The sequence below is a fragment of the Miscanthus floridulus genome, chromosome 12 (genome assembly GCF_019320115.1).
Source record: "Miscanthus floridulus cultivar M001 chromosome 12, ASM1932011v1, whole genome shotgun sequence".
In the NCBI taxonomy this organism is placed as follows: Eukaryota; Viridiplantae; Streptophyta; class Magnoliopsida; order Poales; family Poaceae; genus Miscanthus; species Miscanthus floridulus.
In genome coordinates this window covers 29,061,059-29,088,472 of record NC_089591.1, presented here as the reverse complement: position 1 = coordinate 29,088,472, position 27,414 = coordinate 29,061,059, and the positions used below count along the sequence as shown (strand labels likewise).

Genomic DNA, 27,414 nt, shown 5'->3' with positions numbered 1-27,414 from the left:
GTCCTGCTTGTGCTTGGGGTAAAAGCGGGGCGTGTGTTTTCAGGGTACCCAGCTGGGGGCATTGATTCACGAATCGCCGGACTATCCGGTATGGCTTGTCTACGGTTTAGCATCGTAGTAAGAACTGAAAGATGAAAGATGTAAGATGGATAAAGGTAATTTGGTTGCTTACCACCTGCTTGAAAGTAGCACAGGTGCTTACATAGAATGGTTAGTTAATAAACCAATGCGGTTATTAATAAAAATTGAATATAAGGACGCACGCTTAGTAATGCTTCCTACAAATGCAATAAACCCACAAGCCAGATAACCTTGCATATCCTTGAAGTCTTTTCTTTTCTCCTGTCGAATAAGTCTTGCTGAGTACAATTGAGTACTTAGGGTTTTATTTCCCCTGTTGCAGGTAACAGGTGGAGGCTTGAGCTAACCTTTGTGTGTGGATTCCTCCTGGTGGGCTCAAAGAGGATTTTCTTTACGCTGCGATCATAGTTGTTATTTATAACTCTCACTAAATACTTTTATAAACGAAAGTTTCCTAATTTGTTGTCGTAGTCTATATATCAATACTTCATCATGACATTATTAGATGTTTATTTTTGCTGTAACTCTGTTCATATGTTTCTGTTCCGTTGTTATGTTAATAAATATTATACTCTGATGTACATGTAAAGTGATGTAAGAAATGGTTACGAATGATGTAAGCTTTATTCTCTCATTTATGATCCTGATGGCAAAAATATGGATTTTTAGGTTCTCCTCTGGGGTGTGCCCGATAGAACCGAGTAATTTAGTGTTCTCCCTCAAGTGCTTAGTATCTAATGAAAGACAAGCACTCCTATGAGGCATTAAATTAGGTGGTTCTGCCATAAGCGCCTCCGAAAGCGTGTTATTTCAGGCGGTTCTGCCACAACTGCTCGGTGGAGTAGGCCTGCTAATGAGGCTAAACCCACCCCAACTCATAGCTCATGAGAGGATTCCTCCAACTTGACCCTACATAAAAAATCAATGAGTGATCCCGCCCTGTCCCAGAGTACCCAATCTTATCCTCCATTATGAGCCCCGTTGGACGAAGATGAAGGTCATGCGCGGCCACGCCATCCCATTGGCTACTGCCATGATGGCGCCCACGGCCATAAGCTCGCATCGACCATGCCCGCCTTCTCCACATTGACCGTCCAGTCATGGTGGGGGCGGGTTCCACCAGGTGCTATCCAGTATCTCCGAGTAGCAAGGAGAATTTGATGGATGGTGGGCATGCCTCGCTGGCACCTAGCCGATGGCATGGCTATGCACACTAGGAGAATGGTGGCCGGTGACATGTTTGTTGGTTCGTTGGAGAGACACGGGGGAGTGTTGTGTTGGGATAAGACGGGGAGGATCTTACAGAGTGAGTTTTGTTTTGTGTCCATCCACCGACTTCGAATTCTCATCGCCTGTAGCTAGCTATCACCTCCTCCTCCATTGCTAGCGTCCTTTTTCCCCGGTGGTCGGCAATAGGTACTCCATGATGGCATAGTGTGCCGACACACAATCGTGGTGCAAGATGATGCAAGTTTATGTGTGAGGCTGCAGTTGGAGCCTGTGCAGCGAGCGACGTTGAGGCGCAACGCAACTCATCAGGCTGTCGAGATGCGTCAGCGCGTTTGACTACATGTTTGCATCCCATTCCATTCCAACCCAAACCAACTCGCATATACAATAAACCCAACTGGCCCCGACCCGCAAACTACTAGAACCCATTCAAACAAAACCCATACCATAAAATCTCGTTCTGCCTCGCCTCATGAGGAGGCATATAGTGAAGTTTAAAAGGAAGTTTTATTTATATCATTAAAAATCACTATAATATACAAGGTAAATATTTTTGCACGATGAAGATGGTTTGAGCTCTTAAAACCTCTTAGGCCCCTCTTTGGAACGCAGGATTAAAAAAGCATAGGAATAGAAAAATGACATGAATATGATAGGAATGCATGCCAAAAATAGAGAAATTTTTGTTAGAACGGGTGTTTGATTGAGTGTAAGAAAAACATATAAGAAACCAAAACAATGAAATTTCACTAGATGTTTCTTCCTTGACTTTTCCTACAAAAGTTGAAGGCATCTAAAGTGCTTTTCCATAGGATCGCTGATTCCTATATATTTTTCTTTGCCACTTTTCCTACAAAAGTTGAAGGCATCTAAAGTGCTTTTCCATAGGATCGCTGATTCCTATATATTTTTCTTTGCCTATGAACCAAAGTGACCCTTAGCAAGTGTGTAAAATGGTACATATATTTTCTGACCGTATCTAAGTTTGACTCCATTTAGGCCTTATTTGGATGTATTCAGATTCGTATCAGTCCACATGTGTTAGGATAGATTAGAGTGAAACTTGAACTAAACTCCACTTCAATCCATCTCAACACATGTGGATTAAGGTGAATTCAATGACATCCAAACAAAGCCGTAGAGAAATTTAGATCCATTCGTATCCACGTCTGAATATTCAATATATAATACCGTACCTGAATTTAAATACTTAAATCACATTCTTATGATATCGATATCAATCGTATCATATTCGACTCATCTCCTACAACTAAAAAGACTAAAAGTAAGACTATTTTTTGGTGCGACTTTTTTGGGTCGCTCCTCCCTTCTGGCCGTGCAATACCCTGCGCGATAGAAAAAGAAACTGCCATCCCTGCGATTCCCGCCTGCTTTAAAGGAAACAAATCGATCACCTGAGGCCATATGCATAGAAGGAAACAATAATCATGCATGGAAGGAAACAATTGGCAAATATCAAGTAAGACTCCTCCCTTCCGGCCATGCGATACCCCGCGCGATAGAAAAAGAAACTGCCATCCCTACGATCCCCGTCTATTTTGAAAGAAACAAATCGATCATCTAAGGCCATATGCATGGAAGAAAACAATAATCATGCATGGAAGGAAACAATTGATAAAGATCACGCAAGACAACTTAATGAGGTTGGCCCTTAATTTTAGTGTTTCCAGCATGCAGACCTGAAATTAAAAAGTAGCTACTCCTTGAGAACATCAGTGGTGCCAAATAAAAGATGTGCAGGTTATACATGGTGAGACTGGTGAACCTTCTACAATTTCCTAAATAAATATTCCCACCATTAGTATATAGGTCCATTCCCCTGCGTTTCTTCGTGCTCCAATTAGCATATAATATGAAAGTATTGTGTTGTTCATCACGACTTCTAGTTGACTACTCCCATTAGCATATACTTCCTCTGCCCCAAAATATAAGTCGTTATGAAATGTGTGTAGGTCAAACTTTCTCAACTTTAACTAGGTTTATAAAAAATACGTGCAATATTTATATCTCTAAATAAATTTATTATAAAAATATATTCAACGGTCTATGTAATGATACTAATTATGTATTATAAATATTAATATTCTTTTATATATAATTGGTCGAAGTTAAAAAAATGACTTCTTGGGAAGCGAAAATAAATTATATTTTGGGACAGAGGGAGTATATGAAAGCAAGTTCGTCTCTGTCTGATTGGTAAGCTTAGACATCATAATGGCATAAAAAATTTCAACTCTCATGAACACCCTTATGGATCAGTGCAAAGCATCCAATCCTATAGCAAACACAAATGACAACCTTAAAGTTACGATATTTTTAAAGGGTGGACAATAAAGACCATGAGCGTGTTCGGCTGGCTGGCTGGTTGCCGGCTGGCCAGCCACCTCACAAAAATACTATTTACGTTCTGCCAGAACAGTATTTTTCTCTCACAACAATCAGCCGGAACAGTATTTTTCAGTCCTGCCGAACAAGCCCCATCTTAGATGTTCTGGCATTAGAGTATATACGTGTAGACACATAGGCATGGTGGTGCAAGTGAGTAGCCAGCAGGAGTCAATAATTAGGGGGTGTTTGGATTCCAGGACTAAACTTTAGTCCCTGTCACATTGAATTTTTAGATATCAATTAGGAGGATTAAACAAGAGCTAATTATAAAATTAATTACATAAGTTGTGGCTGATTCGCTTGCCAGCACCGTGTATAGGATGGTATGGAGATGTGGTGGTACTTATTCGTGGATTTGTTGGTGCATGAAAGAAATGGATATCGAAAATCTCTTCCTGCCGGTATAAAAAATGATTTTAGCCGCATCATGGAAAGATCTATACAGTAGATTTTATGAGCCTGCGACGTCATGCTCTTCGTGACTGTGTAAATTTCACGAACTTAGCTTTTTGAATTAAATGTCACTTTAACGTCGGTCATATACTTTTACAGTATTGTTATCTTATCGTGCGATCCGTGTGTTTTTAGTACAAAAGTTTAGTTGTCTCGTAGCAACACACAAGCACGAACCTATTTACATATATACTCGAATCTGTGTGTATATGATTATATAGAGATACAGTGGAACTTATTCATGAATTTATTGGCGCATGAAAAAAATTGATATCGTAGAATTCTTTCTGCCGATATAAAATATTATCTTAGCCGTATCACGAAAAAGTCTATACAGCAGAGTTTGTGAGCCTATGACGTCGCGCTCTCCGTGACTGTGTTAATTTCACGAACTTTGCTTTTTGAATTAAATATTACTTTGACGTCGGTATTTAATTTAACAGTATTATTATTTTATCGTATGATCCGTATATTTTTAGTATAAAAGATTTAGTTGTCCCGTAGCAATTAACGGGCGCGCTAACTAGTACTATTCATAAAACAGAAATCTCACTTGTCTCCATCAATGCGGGCACCCCTGCGCCGTTGCGCGACCTGCAGCCGCGCCTTGTTTAGATGCCACCAAAATTCCAAGTTTTTTTACTCTCTCTCCATCACATCAATTTTTAGCCGCTTGCATGGAGTATTAAATGTAGGTAAAAAAATAACTAATTACACAGTTTAGTTGAAAATCATGAGATAAATCATTTGAGCCTAGTTGGTCCACAATTAAACAATATTTGTCAAATAAAATAAAAAAATAGTACTATTCATTGGGTTAAATTTTTTCAGCATCTAAACGAGGCCCCGATCGGCAACTACTCAAACCGACGGTGAAAACGCGCGTGTGCTGCATCACCCGCATCACCCACGGACCCACCCGCGCCGTCCTTCCCGTCCCATCACGGCCGTTCAGCCTCCGCGCTCCCGAGTCCCAACGCCCAACGTCCCACGGGCCGGCCCACGGCCCCTCACGCGCGTTTGGCTCGCACGTGCCACTGCCCCCAGCCCGTACCCGTATGAGTGTATGACCCCCGCCGCCGCCGCCACCATCACCCTTTCCCTCTCGCTCTGTGTTTCCTCTCGCCAGCTTTGCGGGAAAAGGGTCACCAGAGACAAACCCCGCCTCCTCTCCGCCTCTCTCCCGAGTCCCGACCTGCCTCTTTCGTCCCCGCTCCACTTCCTCCTAAAACCCTAACCCCTTGACCTCCCAAGATGGCGTCGCCGCCGCCGCCTCCCGCCGCAGCCGCTGCCCCAGCCGCCGCGGCGTCCGGATCGCCGCCGCCGGCGCAAGTGGTAAGCTCACCGTGCCCCCGATCCGCCCGCCGCCGGGGCCGGGTTCGCCCGCTGGATCCGCGCTGACTCGATTCGTGCGCCGTGCTCCGTGGCGGCCCTCCTCTTGTTCTGCGCAGGTGGGCAACGCCTTCGTGCATCAGTACTACAACATCCTGCACCAGTCGCCGGAGCTCGTCTACCGCTTCTACCAGGAGGCCAGCCGCCTCGGGCGCCCCGCCGGCACCGGCGCCGACGGCATGGACACGGTCACCACCATGGACGTAAGTTCCTCGCACACGCCGCCTCTCTTACTCTCCCGCAGCCCAGATCTGGGCGCCCCCAGGCCTAATTCTCACCTCAATGGAGGGGGGGTTTTGGTGTGCCTCTGATTTGTGTGTGTGCGCGCGCGTCTGGTTCTGCAGGCGATTAACGAGAAGATCGTGTCCATGGGCATCGATCGGGCGGAGATCAAGGCGGTGGACGCGCAGGAATCGCTCTGTGGCGGGGTCGCCGTGCTCGTCATGGGCCACCTTACGGGGAGGAACGGCGTCAGCCGCGAGTTCGTGCAGTCATTCTTCCTTGCGCCGCAGGAGAAGGGCTACTTCGTTCTCAACGACATACTGCGCTACGTTGGGGAGGGGGGAGGGGACGAGGGGGACGAGCAGCCGCCGCCGCCGCAGCTGGCACCGGAGGTTGCTGCGGATGTGGAGACCGCCACCCCTGCTCCTATCCTGGCCAACGGTACTGTCGGAGGGGACACAGTGACGGTTCCTCGGGGTGTGTGGCACTATAACATCTTTGAAACTGTTTTGTTGCTGTGATCTGAATCATGTGTTTGAACCGCTTTTCTTTGTCTGTTTGTAGATGCTTCGCCGCAGCCCGAGTGCCAGGTGGCTGAGCCTTTCCTTAATCCAAAGGAGGAATTTCTGAACGGGGAGGAGGTTTGTAACCTGCCAAATGATGTGGAGAAGCCTGTTGTTGAGGAAACACCGGTTCCTGAGGTCATAAATGAAGTGCCGAATAATGTAGCAGTGGCTCCACCAATTTCATCTCCCCCTGTACCACTGGAGGAGGCACCAAAGAAGTCATATGCTTCAATTGTAGGTTTTCAAAAGCCATTCATTTTCTTGTATCATGCTCAACATCATGGAATAAAATTAGTACCTTAATTTGTGCATGCATTTCTGACAATCTTATATCTGGTCGTACAAGGCAAAAAAGTTTTTTCAATTTTTTTTGGGATTTCTTATTATATTTTGTATCATTATAGTGAATTTGTGTTAGCAATAGAGATGATTTTGCCATATTCCCAACATTGTCTGTAACCGGAAGCTTAAATGTTGTCAAACTTCTAAGTTCTTAGTGTCAATGCTGCATTAAGTGATCTGTTGAACAATTCCCAACATTGCTGCATTAAGTAACTTTCTGGTTGGGAACATGAATGAAAATTTGATTATTTTCATGTTGATTCTTGTGGCTGTATTGTTTTACTTGTAATGGAGTTGTTGCCTTCTGGTGAAGAAATTCTGAGGCTTTCTTGATTTTGTGATGTTGGTTGTGACCTGTATAGCATGTTATGAGTCTACTTTTCATGCCATTTATGTTTTTCTGTTGTTACCATTATTGTGACATTTTTTTTGTTATATGCTCCAGGTAAAAGTCGTGAAAGACTATCGACCACCAGCACCTGCAGTTTCTTCCAGACCTGCACCCCCGAAAACAGAGAAGCAAGCCTCTCCTGCCCCCGCTCCGGTTGCCGATGCTCCAGCTTTCACCCCTAATCCTCAGAGCGGCAGCTTTCAAGATCCAGAAGGTACTATCCAAACCCAAATTTGGAGCTAAAACTTTGATTTCAGTTGGCGCCATCTCACATGCTTTACAATCATCTTCAAAGTTGATGCTCATGCCATATATGTGCGAAGTCTGCCATTAAATGCCACACCACCACAATTAGAGGAAGAATTCAAGAGATTTGGCGCCATTAAACATGAAGGCATCCAAGTTAGAAGCAACAAGGTACTTGCTTTTCTTCTCAATTTTGTTCTCAAAAAAATTAAGAGCCTTCAGTGAGTCTAACTCTCTAATTTGTCTTTGTATTTCTGTTGAGTAAACACAGATCCAAGGGTTTTGTTATGGCTTTGTAGAATTTGAGGATGCCAGTGCAGTTCAAACTGCAATAGAGGTATTAACCTTACATTTTTCTCAGGTTGCTTTATGATATGAGGTATAGGTAGTTAATCTAATTTTATGCACGCCCTGTTCTCATGTCAGTTTCTTTTCAATGACTGTTGGGTCATTCCATAACCATAAGGTTTGTGTAACTAGTGAGTTTAGTTTACTTGGAGTAAACAATTTTGTGTCACTAAAGTGGTGTTCCAGTAGATAAGTTAGGTGGTATATTGGTATATTGTGGGTTTAGTTTCTGTAAGTCATTAATCAATCTTTGGCAGAAAACACAAAAGAGCACAGTTTTTCTTTGAGCTACTTAACTTTTATAGTTACAGGCATTTATCATACTTCTGCTAATTGATTGTGCGCTGTGTTGGATGATGGCACTTATTTCTGAATTATAGTTTCTGTGGCAAGTTCTTGTTATAGTAGTATCACAGGGGATTAGATTGGCATGCTTCGTTTGGGTTGGATCACATCAAGCGCCCTCAAAGAACATTGTGTATCAAACTATAGAGGGGGATCCAGACCCACTATTGTTTTGTTTATTCTCTTGGTCATAGCCTTAGCCCATGGCTTTTTACCGATGACCCTTGTCTGCTGTTTTGGCATGAAGATGCTGTTGGAACGCCACCAGTGAACTAATTTGTTTTTGCTTTCTTCTTGTTACCCTCCAGTGCTTTGTCTAGTTAACAACTGATAGATTCTTAAATTTGAAGTCAGCTATATTTTTTTCCCTGTCTGGATATCTTTCTCCTCTGGCACAGAGCATCACACCCTCATCCATCCACAAACCTCGATTACCCACTATGTTTTGATTGTTTTCTTGATTCCTTCTGCTCAGTTGTGTGGTTTTGGGTCTGGTCATCTGGTATGGTACTATGGTGTTCTGGGGGTTGTGTAACTCCTTTTTAAACATGAATGCAATAGTTATGTTTTTCTCTTTCTAATGGAGTATCTTCTACAACTGCTCCAACAAGTGCTGCCTACTTGAATGATAGGCTTATGGGCCTATTATAATTGATATTTCTTTATCTGATAATAGTTCTTGATTGCAGGCTTCTCCTGTTACTATTGGTGAACGGCAATGTTATGTTGAAGAGAAAAGAACTACTGGTTCTCGTGGCAAGTCCATAAAATCCTCTGCCATTATTTTCTACCTAAAATAATAGTTACTAGTTGTGGAATGCCAGTTTGTTTATTTTGGGAAAGGATATGTATTTGTTTCTGACAATATTGGTAAACAAAAGCATGGCTGTTGCAGGTTGCATTTTAGGATGCAGGTGAAGACTATTAGTCCATGATAGTACCTAGAAAATCATCAGACAAAATGATTATAGAGTATTAACTTATTATTTTGGTTGTCTATGGAAAAGTGTCATTTCTGAAGCACAAATGACCTGGAAAATAACAAGATAAGTTCAGGCGTAAAACCATGCATGTGCATTTTTCTTGGTCATGATAGACAGCTTGCCTTTCACCTTTTTTTTTTGTCTTTATCATTTAAACTGATGGTCATCATTTTCTCGCTTCAGGTGGTAGCAGGGGAGGAAGGTTTCCACCGGGTAGAGGTGGCAACTTCCGAGGTGAAGGCATTAGAGGCCGTGGTACATACAATGGAGGCCGAGGGTACGGAAGGGGCGAGTTCAGTTATCGATCAGATTATGGAGGCCGAGGTGGTGGCAGGGGTGGCTCATCACGTGGAGGTGACGTCGGCTACCAGCGGGTTGACCACTCTGGTACAGCCAGTGGTCGTGGTGCCAGGGCACCATCTGCCTCCACTGCTGTTGCAAAGTGAGTTCTTGGTAGCTGAGTCGGTAATAGTTGAGTTTTATGGCCACCATCAAGGTTGACCAAAAGAGTGGTGGGTATGGGGGATTTGAGTTCATGTGAGGATTATCAACAAAAGTCAGGTCATAAATTGATGCTTCCTTGTTTTGTGGCAAGGCAAAGCAGTGGTGATATCGGTTACTAATTGTAGAATATACGTCTGTTGAGATGTCCTAGTATGACTGGCTTCGGCGAGCAGCTGATTTGTGTTTTCCCTTTGTTACTTATTGCCAAATTATAGAGGTTGATTTGAGGTGCCAGCAATTTATAGTATTTTATTTTATTGGCTGTCGTGGAATAAGTTATGGTCTAGTGCTGCTAATATGAATAAGATATTTTTCTTGTTTCTGGATTATGCCAATGCCCTGGGAAATGTCTGTTCCTTTTATGCTACCTCTTGTCAGCAGCTACATTCCGTGCCATATTGCATTATTGCTAGGAGGAAAGGCATGGAAAACAGTTGGGATATTGGAATCTTGTACAGTCGGAATGTCTTCCGTTTGGCTGAGCTCTATTTTCTTGTAAAATTGAGTTTTTTAATTGAAATTTTGTATTAAATTTCAAAACTTAAATAGGAAATACCCCCAATCTGTGCTTTGAAACTGTTTTGAGGTGAACAAAACTTTCTTGTGAAATACGTCCAGCCCAACATGCCTCTGTAAGCATCTGCTATTTTGTATTGTGCAATGCTTTTCTTGATTTTGAGCTCCTTTGTTCTAATTTTTCAAGCCCTTGTTTGATGTATTTTTATCAAGAGAATAGCTCCATGCCTGCATGTAAGTGTATCTATACCTGCAACGTCTTCCTTGGCCACTACTAGATTAGGACAGTTCTTAACTTTCTCATCAATGTAGTATAACTACAACACATCAGGTAGCCACTAGACTAGGACAGTTCTTAAGTTTCTAAATGTGTCATCGATGCAATATAACTACAACACATCAGATGTGTGTTAATTTGGGTCAGTGTAAGCACTAAGCAGTGAGAAATTTCCTACAGAGTAAACCGGCAACTATGTTGACAGTCGAGTCACAAGAAACAAACACGAGATAGATTTGTACTGTTAGGATTTCTACACAGTTGCCTGCATTCACATAAAAAACGCTAGTTGGTAGACTAGCAAGTAATTTTGTCATTGTTTGTCTACAGAAAAAAAAATCTCTTATGAGCTGTCTTTTCAGTTGTACTAATTGTTTGTGTGAGATTGTTGTCTAAAAATTGCTAAAAATTCAAGCAGAAATATAGCAACTCCCAAACATGTAATTACAATGCGACTTTGCTGATCAATCGTGCAAATCCATAAACCCCTGAACTGTACAAGAAGCTAAGTTCATAGTTGAAAACAAAAGAAAAACAAGCCTATAAACTGGTTCACCACTCACCAATAATTTGTACGACGACCAAACTCAGACACTAGTACTCAGAATCTAAGCATACTAAGTATATTCTCCCTGCAAGTCCGTCGGTAATAGAGGCATCCCAGATCAGCCTCCCATCTCGACAATGACCTTTCCGGTGGCATGGCCCTCGATGCTCATCTCCCACGCCTTGCTCGCCTCGCTCAGTGGGAACCTCGAGTCAATCAGCGTCTTGAGGTTGCCGTCCTTCAGCAGCCCGACCAGGAACTCTAGGTCCGCCTTGTTGGGCGACACGAGCAGCGGCACCAGCCGCTTCTTGGCGAAGGTCATCTTATGCAGCGCTGATTTGAGGATGGCAGTGAAGTTTGGGGTAAGGTCTATCACCCTCCCTGCGGTGGCTAGCACAGGCTCGAACGTCGACCAGCTGATCCCGACAGTGCAGTGGACGACACCATCGTACTTCTTACCTGAGGGACTCTGCAGGCTGGCACCCTCTGGCGTCCTGTAGTCAAGCACCTCATCTGCGCCCAGGCTCTTCACCAGCTCTACGTTACGCGCGCCACAGGTAGCAGTGATGTGGAGACCAGCCAGTTTCGCGAGCTGCACGGCGTAGAGACCGACGCCACCTGATGCTGCGGTGATCAGAACGTTTAAGGGCTGGCCAGTACCGTCAAACTTGGCACCGATGGTCCTAAGCGCCTGGAGCGCAGTACCAGCAGCAATGGGCAGCCCTGCGCCTTTAGCAGCAGATACCTCGGGAGGCCTCTTGACGGTCAGATTTTCTGATGCCACAGCATACTCTGCAAGTCCACCTCCATTCTGGTAAAACAGAGGACATTGTTAACATCAAGTCAGAACATCCCTTCCAATAAATGATCAGCGAATTGAACACAACATATGGAGGTCGACTGATGCACTACAAATGATTCTAGCAATCCAACATACAGCTTTGAACTACAAAAAGATCACCAAGGTTCCGCATGTCGCAGAGTTGATGCCTTCATACTCAAAATAACATAGTCAAGTTGTTCACAAAAAAAAAGTCAAGAACATGTGCTTACAAATGAGTTCAGCATAGCAAAGACTTGATCTCCGGCTTGGAATCCATTGATTCCTGGACCAACATCAGCCACAACTCCTGCCACATCAGTCACTGCAGAAGATGGAGGAATTAGCAGAAACAACCTTAGAGAAGTTGGACAGAGCATTGCATGACAGTCATTGCCCGGTTATCTCTTGTGTGATGCAAATTTCTATGTTCAGGATATTGCATATGCACAAATAAGGTGAAACAGAAACTGACTTATTTGTTTCTAGGATACAAGCATAACAATGTATAAATGATCCAATATTCCTAAAATACATGTCATCAATAACTGTTATCAGAAGATGATAGACAGTATCAAAAGAAGAAGATGATAGATAAGATTAAGGACATAAATAGTACGGCACAGGCCAAGTTAAACGCATAAACATCAGCATGATAACAAGCTTTTAAAGGCAAGTGGAGTAACACATAAATGAAATATAAATGGCCAACTATTGATCGTAGTCAGAATCAACTACTATCGAATGAGTAATAAGCATGATTACCTGGGATAAAAGGCAATTTACGAGGCAGGAAAGGCCGCAACATCCCTTTCTGTATCTTCCAGTCCACTGGATTGATGCTTGCTGCTTCCAGCTTCAATAGAAGCTCGTTCTTTTTGGCCGACGGGACTGGAACTTCCACATGCTGCATTAGAGGCATTTGAAAATCAGTGGGCTGGTTTTTTTTTTTTGCCTCACAAAGGAAAGATTCTCAAAACACAAGGAATATTTTGTCGACCTAGTATATTTTCAACCAAAAAACAAAATGAAAAATCTAAAATCTTGCTGACTCAGACTACGTAACAACAGAAAGTACTAGAGCAAAGGACCAGATCCCCCAGATCAAATTAGTTTTCCTGTGTGTAAAAAGCATTCATCAGTCAGAGAGTCACCCAAATTCAGAACCAGTCTACACTCAGCCATCCAATTGACACCACCCAGTAACCGTAGATTAATTTCATTCCTCTGACCTGTCGTGGAGTTGTGGGCAAGATAATCTGCAGTAGACACCAAGTGGAAATCTGCTGTGCTCTTTTCGCCAACAAAGACTATATATAGAAAGATCTAACGGTGTCAACCGACAGGTGAAATGACCATTTTACCCTACAGTGGAGTCCATTTGTTAGCCACCCAAACTTTCTCTTTCTCTCTCTTCTATTTCCTATGCACACGAAGGGCCGAGGGAGCTCTGCGCTGTGGCCAGGTTCTCCGCCCTCGTTACCGTCCCGAGTGCTCAAGGTGGTGCGGCCTTAGGCTTGAACGCCAGCTTGATGAGGTCACAGACGGTGGGGTTGGATCCCGGCTTGGCGTGGCGGCGAGCCTCAGTAGTGCAGGATGCCAAGGCCGAGGTTGACAGAGACACAGAGACACCGACGCCCAGAGCGATGAGCCCCGGCTCGCGTCCCCTCAACTGGGGATCCCGCGACACGGTGAGCACGAACACGACAACCTCTCGTCACGGTAGTCTGCGGAGGCTGAGCTGACCTCAGCGACGGTAGAGAAGTGCCGATGGTGGCGCTGACGGGCTGGTACGCCCGCCCTTGAGCAGCGCCTGCTCGTCGTTGGCCTCCACGTCCTCGTACCCAGAGATGGTGACCACTTGCTCGCCGTCACAGGCCATGTCGTCGCAGCTCAACTTTTTTAATAGCTTATGTATAATTACAAACTTTTTTAATGGCATGCAAGTAAAAGCCTCCTAAAACAACCAATCGCTTGCACTAAGCCAGTCATACATTAATTAGATATAAACCGACTGTTACATGGACTGCTGAATCCACCAATTGACTTGTTGTCGTCCTTAGCGCACGCTAACGAACAATCCAATCTAGTACATGCGTGGGCAATATGGGCCCCTCGAATTCTGGAGGAATCTGGATAGTTTGGAGAAATGTTAGATGAATTTGTAAGAGAAAAACATTATTCCGAAAAAAAAAAATAATTAAGCCAGGTTTAAGGGCAGGCGAACCAAGCCTCAGCAGAGGAAGTAGCAAGAAAGGGGGGGGGGGGGGGGGGGGGGGGGGGGGGAACAAAACTGGAACTGCTGTGCGGTTAGCCGGTTACCTTGAGTCCCGCGGCACCCCCGCCACAGGCGTCGTACTGCACGGCCCGCATCGTCGCAGGGATGTTCGCCGTCTTCGTGGGGGCGGCGGCAGCGGCCATCGGAGCAGGCAAGAGAAGCGCCGGCGAGAGGGGAGGGGACAATTGGACAATGACTCGATTAGGGAGTCGGTTTGTTGGCTGGCTTGCTTCTTCTTCTCGGTGTTCACGCCTAACGCCTTCTCTGTTTCTGGGTTGGGCTCTCCCGCGTGGTGGCGAAAGGAATATATGGCCGCACCGAATCTGAGAGTCCGTGTTGGTGTTGGTGATTTGCGTTGGTGCGCGACGTGACGCGAAGCGACGGGACCGGACGGGTGTGTTGGTGACTTCTAGAAGGCCCGGCGGGAAAGGTGTGCACACGGGACGGGGAGGATGACGCGGGCGGGCGCCGTCAGGGTTCGCGTGACCTGGTTTTGACGCGGTGCGTCCGCGAGCAGGCGGGTGCCCGAGCGTGCCGCCAGGTTCCGGCGTGCGATGTGTACACGTCCAGGTTCAACGCATCGCCTGCCGCCAGGTTGCTTCGTTGGGCGGCAAACAAACAGATTAGTGGTTGTACGTTGTCTCGTTCACTCCGTGTCCTGTCTTCGCCTTCAAATCAAAGTCCAAAACTCCGAACTTCAGGTTTTGCAAGCCCAGCAGTACGAACAGATGTTCACGTACTCCCTCGTGCCAAAGTAGATGCCATTTTTTTTTACTTTTCGAGAAGTCAAACACTTCTAACTTTGATTAAATATATAAAAAATATTAATATTTATAATACATAATTATTTCTATTACGTAGATTTTCATAATAAACTTAATTTAAGATATAAATATTGTACGCATTTTCTAATCAAAGTTTAGAAGGTTTGGGTTGCATGTATACCATAACGACTTCTATTTTAAGACAGAGTGAGTATATTTGGTCCGTCTTCTTTTAATCGTCGTTCTCGCTTCCCAATAGGTCAAACGTACTCAAATTTAACCTTATATATATATATATATGAAATATTAATATTTATGATACATAATTATAGTATCGCTAGATATATTCTCAAATTTATTTTTATAATAAATTTATTTGAAGATATAAATATTGTTACTCCCTCTGTTTAAAAAAATACAATGGTAGAATGAGGCGAGCGCACCAATGCAGATAGGAAAATTACTAAAATGCCCCTGAGATCAACACACGGTGCATTCACTCGAGGTACCACGTACCAGCCATGCTGTAGTACTCCACAGAAGCTTCTGGAGCATACGGTGTGGACAAAAAATGAGTGTAGGAGAGGGTGCCTGGACGTTCGCATGTGAGATCATTTTACTTTTTGACGAGTACGGCAGCCATTTTTGTAACATCAAAATGGATGGATGTGCCTAGCAAATGGGTCCCACGTAGGGCATGGTATCTTATCCAGCTATCTACGATTGTATTTTGTGTGGGACAAAATTTGAATGTTATGATTGTATTTTTTTTAGGACGGAGAGAGTAATATTTTTTATAAATTTAGTCCAACTTAAAAGAGTTTGACCAACAAGAATACTATAGTGACACTTAAAAACGGACAGAGGGTATACACATATGCTTATTTGTATGAACCCACAAATATACCTTTATGAACATATTTGTTAGAGACCAATACTAGAGTACCCGAAGAGGAGCTAATGATCATCAACATTGATTCATCCGAGCAGTCAAGAGCGCGACTACAGCTCCAATCGACCCCCAGGTGCACAAGGTCCGCCTCGCCCGACCTCTGGGTCGGGGCCCCGCCTCGCCCGACCTCTGGGTCGGGGGCTCCGTCTCGTCCGACCCTAAGGACGCGGTTTCCGCCTCGCCGACCCCTTGGGTGCAGGCTCTGTCTTGCTCGACCTCAAGGACGCGGTTTCCGCCTCGCCTGACCCGTTGGATGCGGGCTCCATCTCGCCCGACCCCAAGGATGCGGTTTCCGCCTCGCTCGACCCCTTGGGTGCGGGCTTTGTCTTGCCCGACCCCTTGGGTTCGTTCTCCGTCTCGCCCGACCCATTGGGTTCGCGCTCCGTCTCGTCCGACGGGGACCCATACCACCTCCTACCACTTCAGGTCTAAGCGTATGGGCTTGGGTTAAAACTCTGACACCAGGGAAGAGATTGGCACGCCTCGATATAACTCATGGCCATGATGAGCCAACCTGATGGTTCATATCAAGAATAGCGTGCTGGTGCTGTTCTGCCTAACCCTCGTACGAATGCTGACAAGCATGTCAGTTCACCACGACGTCCGCCAGGATGGAATAGAACGCCATGACAGGCAGACGACGCCTACGCATGGTGTTAGTGACGAACAGGGCTGCGACGTGGAGCTATCCCCGTTGACATCTACAGGATCGGTGGGACCCGCATGAAGAGGAAGAAGGACCCAGCGATCCTGGAAGCCTTCTTCTCTCTCTCGTTCTTCTCCTTCTCCTCCGCTGTAACCTGTGTTTTCCCTTCACCTATAAAAGGGGAAGCAGGGCACCCAATGAAGAGGGATCCAGATCCGCACGAGGCTAAACTATGAGATAGAAAACACCAGAGGACGACACGAACACACGGCTGAGCAGCAATAGAGCTCTCAGCACCCGTTCACTCCTTCCACCAAAGACTTGGGATCCTTTCCCTCTCTTGCCTGTTTATAACCCCTACTGCAAACCAAGTGCCGGTAACATGAGCAGCAGCAAACTAGACGTAGGGATGTTCTGCCCAAACTAGTATAAACCCTTGTGTCCTCTGAGCACACCATCCGAGCCAAACGCGCAAATACAAATTTACTCATCGATGGTTCAAAAACACCGATAGTTGGTGCGTTAGGTAGGGGCCTTTTGTGCGTCTCGACGTTCACATCAGGCCTCGGATGGCTAGTCACGGTGTCAGCTAGGTCTCGGGTGCGCACATGCGCTTTGGAAACCTGGACTTCATCATTACAACAGAGGGAGAGTTGGCACAGGCTCCCGCCGCCGTCCAACCTCTTCACTCTATCGGCCTCGACGTGATCGCCAAGGCGATCGAGGAGTTGTAGCTGCACGCACCGAAGGACCATGCCCCCAGGAGCGACCAGCTCCTCGGCTTCGATTACGGGAGGCTAGAGCGCCAGCTCGGCGCCTTCCTAGGACCCCGACCATCCTAGGAGGACCTGGGCCGCCTCATGTTCTCGTTCATCAATGTCATGACGCAGCTTGCTGGAGGAGAGCCGCTCTCCCTAGAATACCTCATTCGAAGCGCCCCGACAGCGCTCCCGTCCGATCTTCGCAACGCCATAGAGACCGTTGGCCACCTTGTGATTCAATGCACGCCTCCATCCCCTACGAATGACGAGTTTGTCGGGATGATCGAATATGTCGTGGAATCTTTCCATGACCTCCTCGCGGGAGAATTAGAGTCGCTCTCCGACTCTGACTCTAGCAGGAGGAGCCATCACCCCTCACGTGAATGTTTCATGGTGGGTATCCCCGAGGGATATGTCGAAAGCATCCACGAGGGAGAGGCTACCCCAACAAACAACCTCGACAATGAGGTCAAGGGGGATGTAGGGGCCCACCTCGCTTGTGGGTAGAATAGCTGAAGGCCCGACACCAAGACCTCAAGGAAGCACGACTCTAGCTTGAGCAGGAACGCATGGAGCTCGAGTGCCATAGAGACAGTGGGCGTGCGCATGCTATGGCCTGTGACGTGAACTGAAGGATCATCGAGGATGATGAAGCCCTCCCACACTTCACCCGGGCAAGCCAGAACATCCTTCCTGCGACAGCCTTGCTCCAGGGGCTTTTGGGACCTGCGACACCCAAGGATCATCGGGCCATCATGAGATTCACACGCTACTTGAGCGTGTAGCGGCATAGCAGGCCAAGAGCTCGCTGTCCCGATGATGCGAGCTCATTGCCAGCTAGTGCACGCCCTTAGAGCGACCTGACAAGGACATGTCAGTCCACCAGGCATGGCAAGGCAGCGAGCCATGCACCGCGGTCCTAGTGCATCAACGTTTTGGCCTCCACCGTTGAAAGGTCCTTATGTGGTTTTGGTAATTGAGTGACAACCTAGGTGGACTAATTGTGTTTATGTGAGATACACAGATGATTAGTCCACAGGTACATGTGTGTGAGCAACATATGCCATGAAGGTGAAAATGGCTTGGAGATGTTGCAAAGCTCACACATGTGATGATGAAGGAGCTCATTGCAAATGAGACATGACATTGAGTCATGTGATCAAGGTGGAGAAGATCAAGACATAACTTGGCTTGATGGACCGGTTACAAGTGTGAAGGGCAAGTTGGAGGCTTTGGAGCGATGGGCCACGTGGCGGTGAAGCTTAAGCAAGACTTGGTACCGATGGATGAAGGCAACGGTGAAAAGCAAGTCTAGTCAAGATCGATGAACCAATATGATCATGTGATGATATGAAGTAGATCATATCATTGTTGATTGTATTGGTGCATGTGTTGCATCGACATTGCAGGAGATGGAATGGAATGCGCAAGGCAAAGGTATAACCTAGGGCATTTCATTTCATCGGTCATAGGTGTGCAGAGAAGTTGGTGACCGAGTTTAGGATAGATGGCCGTACTATCAAGAGGAGCAAACTTGTTTGCATATCGGTCATCTAGTACCACTCGAGTGATCTAACTTTGCATCATCGCTAGGATTGAGTGGCGTGGCAAGTTGAGTGGCTAATATTTTGGAAAATGATTGTGAAAATGCTAACACACATACACATGGTGGTGTACACTTGGTGGTGTTGGCACATTTATAAAGGAGATGAAGTTGGAGTTGATGTAGATCAACTCAGCGATGGAACGGAGGCGAGAAGGGTTAGGAACTTTATCGGCGGAGTGTCCGATGGTGCCATCAGCGCCCTAGATAGAAAAGACGGAGGTCACTATAAGTGACCGGACGCTGGTCTTGGTTGGACTGGCGTGTCCAGTCAGTGGCAGCAGAGGGCGCGCAGCATCGGTTTCTAACTGGACGCTGGGTCACTCAGTGATCGGACGCTGACAGGGTGCATTCGGTCCTACTAACGTGGTAGTGGACAGAGGAGTCACCGAGTGACCGGACGCTGGGTGTGTCCGGTCAAGCATGACTGGACGCGTCCAGTCGTGAAAAGTCATTTCTAGATGCTTACTAGAAACGACCAGACGCTGGGGTTCAGCATTCGGTCACTTGAGCAGCTGCGTCCGGTCATCTCTTGACCATTGAGATCGGGTGAATAGCATTTGAAGCCGGTGACACGTGGCAGGTATTGGGTGACTGAACGCTGGGGTCCTACGTCCAGTCGTCCCAAAATTGCCCAGTGAAGGGGTAACGGCTATTTTAGCCCTTAGGGCTATAAAAGGAGTGTGTGGTCGGCCTTGGGCTGGTCGCTTAGCACCCTCATGCCTATGTGGCTTGTGTAGGAGTGCTAGGATGTCCTCTAACTCACTTGTGCTTGCAAGAGTGCAAATCGATTGCGAGTGAGTGTGATTCTAGTGCGTTTCATTGTGAGATTGCATCGAGTGGCACTAGGTGATTGAGTTGCAAGCCGGTGGTGCTTGTTACTATTGGAGGTTGCCACCTCCTAGATGGCTTGGTGGTGGTCTCCGTCGAAGCCCGCAAGAAGCTTGTGCGGTGCTCTGGAGAAGAGCTTTGTGAGGGGCATTGTGCTCGCCCCACGGGAGCCACGAAGAGCAACTCTAGTTGAGCGTGTCATTGAGCTACCCTCACTTTTGGGGTAGGTTCTTGCGGTGCCTGACGTGCGGGCTTGGCGGGTGATGCCAATTAGCCACCGAACCACCAAGTGAGAGGTCGACACAATGGGGACATAGCGTGTTGGTAAGCACATGAACCTCGGGAGAAAATCACCGTGTCAACCTTGTTCTTCCTGTTGGTTTGCAATCCCCTTACACAAGCTTGTGATTACTTTTATATACATTGTTCTTGTGTAGTTGCCCTTGTAATTAGTTAGCTTGTGTAGCTCACTAGTTACCTTCTTGCTTGTGTAGCATAGAAGTAGCTCCCTTGTGTGGCTAATTTGGTTTGTGTAACCTTGTTAGTCGCTTTGCTTAGTTTGTGTAGCTAAGTATTTGCGCTCTCTAATTTGGCATTGGTTGCCTTATTATTGAGCATTGCTAGTGAGCTTAGTTGGATTTGTGCTTTTGCTTACTAGTATGTGTAGGAGCTCCCTCATTGCTTAAAATACTAGTGGCATAGGTTTGTGTGACCTTGCTTCTAGAATAGGTTAGGTGAGCTCTAGTTAGCCCGACACCTTTGTTGCTTAATTAGGATCTTTGCAAGGTGCTAGAGAACATAGATAGAGGGGTGTAGTCTTGGCTAGACCGATAGTTTTAATTCCGCACTTGTTTTGGTTAGCCGACGCGATTAAGTTTTAGAAATGACTATTCACCCCCCTCTAGTCACCATCTCGACCCTTCAACCGTGATGTGCGTGACACCCTCGACACCTGTAGGTGTACCCGTGGTGATGCGAGGGTGGAGGCTAGCCATGGCTACCACCCTTGTCATGGCGGACACTATGATAGCGGCGAGGACCGAAGCCTAAGCCCCGACTTGTTGGGGACCTCAGGCCTTTGGCCAACACATTCTCAACGTCGTCTTCCCACCATGGTATTGACCACCAACCAACATCCTAAAAATACTCTGGGGAAACAAATCTTGGACTGTGGCTCGAGGATTATTGGCTTGCTTGCCAAGCCGGTGGAGCGGATAATGATGATTTCATTATCCGCAACCTTCCATTGTCTTGGCTGATTCGGCGCGAACGTGGTTGGAACACCTTCCGCCCAACCAAATCCAAAGTTGGGTGAACCTAAAAGAGATCTTCATGGGAAACTGTCAGTGCGGGACCCATAGGATACCCTGCAAGGAAGGGAGAAGACCTAGTCTAATTAGGATTCTTCCCCTGTAATCTTAGTAACAGTATTACTCTATAATCCTACTAGGAACTCTCATTGTAAACCGACTAGGACTCTGGCCTCCTGACTATATAAAGGAGGGCAGGGCTCCTTAGATCGGGGAGTTCAAGACAACAATTGTACAACACAACACTTGACAATCAATCCAACGCAAAGGCTAATGACCGACTGGACGTAGGGCTATTACTCGATCAAAGATCGAGGGTCTGAACTAGGATAAATCGATTGTCTCTTGCGTTAACCATCGAGTTCTACATACGCTGAAGCCTGAACATACTGCCCCGGGTACCCCCGTGGTAGGCTATCGGTGGTCAAACATCGACAGCTAGCGCGCCAGGTAGGGCATTTCGGTGACTTTGCATCCGAGAGCTCAATGAACCTCGACAACATGATCTTCTCGAAGGGATCAATCTTCATCTTCGGTTCATGGATCTGTGAGGCAGGCGATGATGGCAAGCTCCAAGGCCATCTCCTCGAAGATTTAGATCATCATCAGGACTCTTTTAGTTTGACGACAACGATAGATCAGCTTGTTGGAAGATTCACGCATCTATCGATTTCCAATCCAACTTGGATTCTGCGACTTCACGCATCCGATTCGAACTCAGGTTCCGCTTCTGAGACGAAGTCTTATCTAAGTTCTTTTGGAAAACCGAGTTCTTTTCTGACAAAGCTCCAGAACATGACGTCAACATATCAAGAATACTACTCGGAGTTCACTAAAAGTACTTCAAAGAAGTCAGGTCCTCTTCCGTTCAGACTCCACAACATGGCAACACCTTATTAGACATGGCACGAAGGACCCACCTATCCTATGCTTAGAATGCCACTAAAAGGAGCCCAGGAAGGTCTCGTTTTAACTATAACATCTCAAGACTACATCATTCACTGGCCAGGTACCGTTCCTGAGGATGACGACACCCAACTAGTCGACGATACGATAATAGCAATTCTACCCTACCAAGAAGGAGATTCAATCTATGACCTTGAAACCTCTACTGAAGTTATCAACAGCTCTGGCTATACGGAGATCAACAACGATGACAAAACAACTCACGCTAGAGAAGTATTGATGATTCGCCATCCTCGATCACCATTGATCCCCCCAAAAGCACCCAACGTAAGGTCTTCAGATAAATCCGAATCCAACATATCACCATTTATCCAGGGGCACGATGGTGAGACTAAAAGTCAAAGGCAAGCGAGAGAAAGAAAGAACAAATTGAAACAAGGATGTCAACACCGTGCTAAGCAACGAAAGGATACTTGGATCGAATATGAGTCAGATCTAGCCGAGTACAATAGAAGAAAATCAGAGCGAGAAGTCGAAGAAGGACGAGCAGCAAATACACCCTATGATAAGATCCGGGAAGCATTAGAAGAACTCAGAGCAACTTCACATCCCAATGAAAAACAAGAACAGCTCCGGGACTTCCTCCGATCAATAGTCCTTAGGACGTGCGATGGAAGAGCAACATCTCATGAATAGGAAGATCAAAATCAAAGGAAGTCTGCTTTTGAAATACTTGGACCAAGTGGAAGTCACAACGGAGAGAGCCGAAGAAACCACAGTCAAAACAACCGAGTCGAGCAACCAAGAAAGGACAGAAGCAGAGCACCTACTCGGATAGCCACACAGAACTACTCTCACCAAGACGATAGTTGGCAAGAAGGGGGTGCAGAATCAGAATATACAGAAGCCAGAACGCATGATAGATTCCCCTGCCTTGCAAACAGACTTGCTTCGATACGACTACCTCACAAGTTCAAACCATCCAACCACTCCAAGTACGATGGCAAGACCGAACCAAAGCAATGGCTCAGGATTTACTCACAATCGATTGAATTAGCCGGGGGAGACGATGACATCAAAACCTTATTCTTTCCCATGGCCCTAGAAACCATGCCGCTTCAATGGTTTGACAAATTGAATCCAGGATCAATCAGAAATTGGGAAGACTTGCAAAGTGCTTTCTGTGAAAATTTCGCGAGAATTATTACACATCCAATCACCCATGCAGAATTAAAAGGACTCAAGCAGAAAGGAGGTGAAAGTCTCAGAAATTACTATCGAAGATTTGGAGAACAACGAGCTCAAGTACATGACATCACACAACAATAAGTAATCGAAGCTTTCTCTCACGGAATCATGGCTAGGTGGCAATTTCAAGACTTCTACAAAGAAAACCCAAGAAACAATGAAGAATTCAAAAGAATAGTGGAAAAGATGATTACTGCAGAGGAAAAAACAAGAGAAAGATTTCCAGATAGAAACAATAGAGACAACCCGGATAGGCAAAATCCTCGAAGTAACAGACATCAGGAGAGAAAGCGAGGTGTAGACAACACAATAGCAATGGCTGACAAATCAAAGAAATTTACCATGCCCAGAAGATATGATGACATTGAGAACATACATTGCCCCTTGCACCCCAATGGAAAACACACCATCAGAAATTACTACTCCTTCAACGAAAGATACACTAGAAAAGATAGCAAGGGCAACAATAAAGAAGACAATCAGAAAAAAGGAGACAACCATGAATACAAGGGATTCCAAAAATCCAGAGGGGCAGTGGCAGTAATCTTTGCCAGGGTTCCAGATTCCAGAAGCAAATATCAAGAAAAACTAGCGTTACGAACCATCATGGCAGCAGAACCTGCTACACCAAGATATCTCAATTGGTCGGAATACCCAATCCAATTTTCAAGAGAAGACCAATGGACCAGCATAGGAAATGTAGACCATTACCCATTAGTTCTAGATCCAACCATTGCTGGCATGACTGTTATGAAAGTACTAATCGACGGAGGAGCCTGACTCAACATTATTTTTTCAGAAACTCTAAGGAAGATGGGACTACAACTCGCCGGGATGATCACACCGACAAGCACGCCTTTTTATGGCATAGTACCCAGCAAGGCAGCAATGCCACTTGGACAAATCACTCTACCGGTTACTTTTGGGACTCCCTCAAACTACTGCACAAAATTCATCAAGTTTGAAGTCACAGACTTCGATTCATCATATCACGCAATCCTCGGGCGCCCAGCACTAGCAAAATTCATGGCAATACCGCATTATCCATACTTGTTGCTTAAGATGCCAGGGCCTAACAACGTTCTTTCTCTTCGAAGTGATTTAAAGCGTGCATTCTGTGATGTTCAAGCAATCCAAATTGCAGCAAAAGCACAGTCAAACAATGGAAGAAAAGAAATAGCCACCATTGCCGTAGAAATAAGCCAAGAAGAACTAGAGATACCGACTAAAAGACCAAGCATCCTAGCACCACCAAAAGAAGCCGACGTCAAGCAGATCGACTTAGGCACCGGTGATCCCTCAAAAATAGCAACCATCAGTGCCCACCTATCAGCAAAATAGGAACTCGCGCTCACTAACTTTCTTCGGGACAACAAGGATATCTTCGCTTGGAAGCCGACCGACATGCCAGGGGTCCCAAGAGAGTTGGCTGAGCACGGAATTGATGTCAATGAAGGCTCCAAGCCTATAAAGTAACGACTACGATGATTCTCTCTCGATAAGAAGGCAGCAATAAAAAAGGAAATTACAAAACTAATGGCAGCTACATTCATCAGGGAAATCCTCCATCCAGATTGGCTAGCAAATCCGGTTTTGGTACAGAAAAAGAACACGGACGAGTGGCGCATGTGTGTTGACTACATAGATCCCAACAAACACTGTCCAAAAGATCTGTTTGGACTACCACGCATTGATCAGATAGTTGATTCAACCGCAGGATCTACCCTATTATCCTTTCTTGATTGCTATTTTGGATATCACCAAATCGCACTAAAAGAACAGGACCAAAGCAAGACATCTTTCATCACTCCGTTCGGCGCCTACTGCTACAAGACCATGTCGTTTGGACTTAAGAATGCTGGAGCCACCTACTAAAGAGCCATCCAAACATGCCTTGGTGATTAGATCGGTGAAAACATAGAAGCATATGTGGATGATGTGGTTGTAAAAACAAAGAACCCGGATACACTGATTGAAGACTTAAAACAAACCTTTGAGAATCTAAAAAGATGGAAATGGAAATTGAACCCAAACAAGTGTGTATTCGGAGTTACTTTAGGACAACTACTCGGATTCTTGGTCAGTCATCGTGGAATAGAAGCAAGCACCATGCAAATTCAAGCCATAATAGAGATGGGCCCTCCTCGAAGCATCAAAGATGTACAAAAACTAATAGGCTGCATGGCGGCTGATGAGGACATCCTCCACTATTAACCGCTGGCAAAGACGCAACAAAGGGGCCAAGTGGCCTAGTTGTAGTCGGGCGGCGACCGTGTGAGCCTCTGAATAATCCCACCTTGCTTAGCTTGGGAGGAGGAAGCCACCTTAAAAGGGAGAGCCACCCTTCCCCTATTGGACTAGTCTTTTAGGGATATTGGGCCTTTCCCCGAGTGGGTGTGCCTGAGAACTGTTGGGGTCCGGGCAGCCTTAATTTATTGGGCCTTGGCCAACCCCACTTGGGCCGGATGCATCATTTGGTATTAGAGCTGGGCCCTTGTTTAAGGGGGTGGGAATGATGAGGACATCCTCCACTATTAACCGCTGGCAAAGACGCAACAAAGGGGCCAAGTGGCCTAGTTGTAGTCGGGCGGCGACCGTGTGAGCCTCTGAATAATCCCACCTTGCTTAGCTTGGGAGGAGGAAGCCACCTTAAAAGGGAGAGCCACCCTTCCCCTATTGGACTAGTCTTTTAGGGATATTGGGCCTTTCCCCGAGTGGGTGTGCCTGAGAACTGTTGGGGTCCGGCAGCCTTAATTTATTGGGCCTCGGCCAACCCCACTTGGGCCGGATGCATCAGCGGCACTCAACCGTTTCATATCAAGACTCGGCAAAAAAGGGTTGCCTTTCTTTAAACTGCTAAAGAAGACAGACAAGTTTGAATGGACGAAAGAAGCCAATGAAGCTTTCAAGAAACTTAAGGCATACCTCACCTCCTCACCAGTCCTCACACCTCCAAAGAAAGACGAAGACATGATGTTATACATTGTAGCAACTTCTACTATAGTCAGCACGATGATAGTAGTGGAAAGGGAAGAAGAAGGGCGCATCTATAAAATACAAAGCCCAGTATACTACATCAACGAAGTACTATCAGAATAAAAAATCTGGTACCCGCATGTGCAAAAACTACTCTACGCCCTGCTGATCACTTCACGCAAGCTTCCTCACTATTTTGAAAGCCACAAGATTACCGTGGTGATAGATTTCCCACTAGGAGACATCTTACACAACAAAGACGTAATAGGACGCATATCTAAGTGGGCGGTTGAACTCAGTGCTCTCAACATCGGTTTCACCCCATGGAAAGCAATTAAATCTCAAGCCCTTGCTGATTTTGTTGCTGAATGGACAGAAATTCAACAACCCATATCAAGCGCCATCCTTGATCATTAGAAAATGTACTTTGATGGATCACTCAAGCTAGGCGGAGCCGGTGCAGGCGTCCTCCTAATTTCTCTGAACAGAAAACAACTAAAGTATGTCCTTTAGATATTTTGGCAAGCTACCAACAATGATGCAGAATACAAAGCTCTCATACACGAGCTAAGAGTGGCCATTACCCTCGGAATCGAGCGATTACTCGTATACGGCGACTCGGTAGTAGTCATCAACCAAGTCAACAAAGATTGGGATTGCACCAAAGAGAACATGGGGGCTTACTGCGTAGAAATCCGAAAACTCAAAAAACATTTCTAAGGATTAGAAATTCTACTTGTCCCACGGGATTCCAACATTGTAGGAGATGTTCTTGCCAAGCTTGGATCCAACAGGGCAAAGGTCCCACCCAGCGTATTCATAGAGGAGTTATCAGCTCCCTCTATCAAACAACCCGGTGAGACAACCATAGTACTCACACCCAAAGACAACCAGATTCTGGTAATCAACAATTCATGGACACAGGTTTTTATTGATTACATCAAAGAAAATAAGTTGCCAGTGGAAAAATAGGAAGCCACACAAGTCGTTCGCAGAAGCAAGAATTATGTCCTAGTAGGGGACAAGCTATACAGAAGAGCCACATCATCAGGAGTACTCCTAAAATGCGTCTCATTTGAAGAAGGCAAACAAATCCTAGACGAAATACACTCAGGTTGCTGTGGAAATCACGTTGCTTCAAGAACACTAGTCGGCAAAGCATTTCACACTGGTTTCTACTGGCCAACCGCTCTGAAAGACATAGAAGAGCTCGTCAGAAGATGCAAAAGTTGTTAGATGTTCGCAAGACAGACTCATGTGCCAGCCCACAACCTCATCTGCATCCCACCCGCTTGGCCTTTCTCCTGCTAGGGGCTGGATCAAGTAGGACCTCTCAAGAAAGCAAAGGGCGGTTTTGAGTACGTCTTTGTAGCAATTGACAAGTTCACCAAGTGGACCAAATACAAACCACTAGCAAAATACAGCGCAGCCAAAGTAGTCAAGTTCATCCAAGACATCATGCACCGC

At 45.8% G+C, this 27,414-nt stretch overlaps 2 protein-coding genes across 2 annotated transcripts; one reads left to right on the top strand and one right to left on the bottom strand.

The window, feature by feature from the left end:
- The first annotated feature begins 5,280 nt into the window (after positions 1-5,280).
- LOC136496462 (nuclear transport factor 2-like) lies at positions 5,281-9,746 on the top strand. The gene is made up of 9 exons (XM_066492144.1): positions 5,281-5,508; positions 5,625-5,768; positions 5,910-6,264; positions 6,352-6,587; positions 7,141-7,300; positions 7,382-7,503; positions 7,604-7,669; positions 8,715-8,781; positions 9,192-9,746. Exons 1-9 carry the CDS (start codon positions 5,428-5,430, stop codon positions 9,452-9,454), a joined length of 1,494 nt encoding a protein of 497 aa, XP_066348241.1. The 5' UTR covers positions 5,281-5,427; the 3' UTR covers positions 9,455-9,746.
- A 944-nt stretch (positions 9,747-10,690) lies between these two features.
- Positions 10,691-14,274, bottom strand: LOC136496959 (chloroplast envelope quinone oxidoreductase homolog). Its single transcript, XM_066492738.1, has 4 exons — positions 13,995-14,274; positions 12,438-12,579; positions 11,906-11,997; positions 10,691-11,663 (listed from the first exon to the last, which is right to left on the bottom strand). The coding sequence occupies exons 1-4, from the start codon at positions 14,091-14,093 to the stop codon at positions 10,971-10,973; spliced, it is 1,026 nt and encodes a 341-aa protein (XP_066348835.1). The 5' UTR covers positions 14,094-14,274; the 3' UTR covers positions 10,691-10,970.
- Positions 14,275-27,414: the final 13,140 nt, after the last annotated feature.